At 47.7% G+C, this 3,216-nt stretch overlaps 1 protein-coding gene across 1 annotated transcript in view; it reads left to right on the top strand.

Moving 5' to 3' along the window:
• FAXC (failed axon connections homolog, metaxin like GST domain containing) overlaps positions 1-2,000 on the top strand; it is a 58,117-nt gene extending 56,117 nt beyond the window's left edge. Inside the window, exon 6 of the mRNA XM_004710902.2 lies at positions 968-2,000. Coding sequence (XP_004710959.1) covers positions 968-1,257 — 290 coding nt within the window. The 3' untranslated portion in view covers positions 1,258-2,000. The remainder of the gene's footprint in view (positions 1-967) is intronic.
• Positions 2,001-3,216: the final 1,216 nt, after the last annotated feature.

Here is a 3,216-nt window from a genome sequence, read left to right as displayed (position 1 = left end):
TATTTTATCCTTATTCTGCAACGAAACAGGGATTACTTACATAGTAAGATGATGTTTATGTAACTTAAAAATACACGTACAAAGCGTATCTGTAAGGATGAGAAAGTTCAGCCTACGAAGGCAGAAATACTCTTGTATTTATAAGCAATGCTGCCACCTGGTGGATCAAAGGGATAACTCACCCTGTCTCTTGGAATGATTCATCGACAGCCCGGCACTACTAACTATGCTTTAGCCAAATGCTCAGACAATTGTAGAGATTTAGCAAAAGGATTCCTTCAGCTCACATGAAAGAGAAGCAGCCAACTTGAGCATGAACCCAATTGTGGGTACAGGCTTTCAGCTTGAAGGTAAAAAAGCTGTTTAGGTAGGTGTATTGGAAGGCCTACGTGTCCTTCCGTTTCATGATTTGGCCATGCACTCATGTCCCCAAACGTCTCTCGACTACATGATGGAGCAGCTAGGCCGCTGTCGCAACCCACTGCACACGTTGGTGGAATAGAGCGCTCACTACTTCTGAGTGACTTACTCCGACAGTTGCTGTATTTTCATCGAAGATACATGGATTTAAATACAAGCAGATCAGAACAGTTCATTTGGCCTGCCAACCTGAAATGATGAGACACCTCCCTCGTCACCTGGGAGCCGTCTCTGCCATTTTGGATCAGCAGTCCGTCTGCTTCTCCCCAGAGTTTCTCTCCACGTCAGCTTTCCAGGGAAAGTTCCAGCGACACGAGAACATGCTTACGGGACCGTGAATGTGGGGTAATAGCGATGGTGAAGACCGAGAGAAAGGACACTGACATGCTCCCCGTGGTCCCCTTGGCTTGATCGCCCCGCCCACTCACCTCTTTTATGATGTGCCCCCAATCGAGAGAGTTGGAGTGTTTCTGTGGAAAGACTCTCTCTGAGTGGCCGCTCGATTGTTGGCTGAGGACTCACTCTTGCTTTTCTTCACACACTGCAGGTGAGCTGATCAACCTGGCCATGTACTGCGAGCGGATCCGGAGGAAATTCTGGCCAGAGTGGCATTACGATGACGACAACACGGTCTACGAGTCGGGGGAGAGCAGCGAGGCCTCCAAGAGCCACACGCCCCTGCTGGACTTCAGCTTTCACTCGCGGACAGAGACCTTCGAAGATGAGGGAGCAGAGAACAGTTTTTCCCGCACCCCAGACACGGATTTCACTGGACACTCGCTCTTTGATTCTGACGTGGACATGGATGACTACACGGACCACGAACAGTGCAAGTGACCCTCTGCTGGTGGAGCCCCCGGTCCCTGGGTTGGTGCCGTTTCCCCAGGACGAGACCACTGCGCTCGGCACAGTGCTCACATGCTAGCTGGACTGTCGCCGCCGCCTTTCTTTTCTTTCTTTGTTTTGGAAGAATAAATACAGAACCATTCAGATGGCTTCATTTACAGTGAACCACCAGAAGCAAGCAAACAAAGAGTCAGCATGGTTCCTGAAAATCATTGTTTGTTCTCATGACGAGTCCAGATGGACGCGGTAGAGCAGACGGGAGAGCCTGGCTGCCGAAAGGGGGTGTGAGTGCTGATCCTCTTCCGTTGAGGCTCAGTGGCCAGCGGGCTCCTTTAACATCCTTCATCCACCAGGATCCAAAGTCATGGAGGCACCATCAGAAAAAAGTGTAGGAGACACGTGTCTGTGGTGGCTGCTTGTACTTTATGTGTGTACATTGTATGTTGAGACGGAAGTCAAATGACACTCACAAGACATTTAGTGAGCACCAACTATGTGCACAGCACTGTGCGAGGTGCTCCTCAGTACAAGTTTTATTCTAAGCTCTGCCAGTGACTAGCTGTGTGATTTGGGGCAAGTCCCTTAACTCTTGTGTGCCTCATTTCCCCCCACCTGTCAAGTGGGGATGATACTAACTCTCCACCTACCTACCTCACAGGGATGTTGTGAGGATTCATGTGGGAACATTCGTAAGGCTCTTGGAGGAGAGTTTTGACATAAAAATTTTTATTCTTTGTTGTGCTTTCATAGGTGTGAAGATTTGAGGGCGAGGGAACCCCATACCCAGGCACACACGGTCAATGGCAAAGGTCACGCAGTTGAACACACGAAGGCATGGTTAAGACTTGTCGTGATCCTGCTCGAATTGACATCTTCTGTCTGGAGAACCTGGGAAATGTTGTTACAGATCATTAGCAGCTTATACACAGTGTTAAGCTCTACTATTTTTTTGCAGCAAAGTCTTGCTCTCGTCTGGATTCACACTGGGATGCTGCCCTTTGTTGACCTCAGAGCGTTAAGTTGCCCTTGTTATACTTCTTTTGTAGGAAATAAAGCTCAGGAATATGGTGGGTTTAATAGAGACAAAGAGGGGAACACCTTGGATTGATTTTGTAGGCAGGAGCTTGCTGACCTGCATTGCCTTTCTGAAAACAAAACTCGTAGGTTGCATGGAAGAAAGGAGGAGGAAGAGGCTCTTGGTACTGTGTCATGCACTCCACACTGTGGTAGACGATGCAGTTACACTCTTGCAACTTGGGAGGAGGCGGGCAGCAGTTGAAGACATGTGGTCGTGTTTCTTAAAGATCACCCATCCCCTTCTTGCACTTCCTCTTTCTCCAATGGAGCACACCAGCTGTCGGGCTGAAGCTCTTGGTCTCTGTAGTCCAAGTTTGTGTTGACTTAGAGTGTTTTTCAGGGACGCCTGGAGCAAAGATACTGAGTGACAGCTGGGGGTTTGGGCTAGGAGAGCCAGGGTTAAGGATTTACCATATATACTCAAGTATAAGCTGACCCGAATATCAGTCGAGGTACCTAATTTTACCACAAAAACCGCATTAAAAAATGTGCTGAAAAACTCGGCGTATACACGAGTATATACGGTACATCTTCAAGCAGCTGCTTGGTTTCCAGCCTCAAACTGATTGACTGGGTTAGGGTTACTCTGAGGCAGTTAAGGGGCACTTCTTAAAGGACTTTTTCTTTTCTGTGAAGTTCATGTGCTTCTGTTGAAAAACTCACTCTCAGAATATAGTTTTGGCAAACCCACCTTAAACGACTGTCGTGGATTCAGGAAGAGGTGAAGAGGAAAGAGTTTTTGAGCCTAATTCTAGGATGTTTGACACCAACCAAGCAACGATGTGCACCTGTGTAACTTGGCAATCAATGCGACGATACCATAGTCGGAAATTCTCATTCCACAGGAAACTCAGTTGTTTATTTCACATTAGA

This window comes from Echinops telfairi, unplaced genomic scaffold (assembly GCF_000313985.2).
Source record: "Echinops telfairi isolate 266 unplaced genomic scaffold, ASM31398v2 ScPeMD7_3533;HRSCAF=4204_0, whole genome shotgun sequence".
In the NCBI taxonomy this organism is placed as follows: domain Eukaryota; kingdom Metazoa; phylum Chordata; class Mammalia; order Afrosoricida; family Tenrecidae; genus Echinops; species Echinops telfairi.
This window is presented reverse-complemented; position numbering and strand designations above follow the sequence as displayed.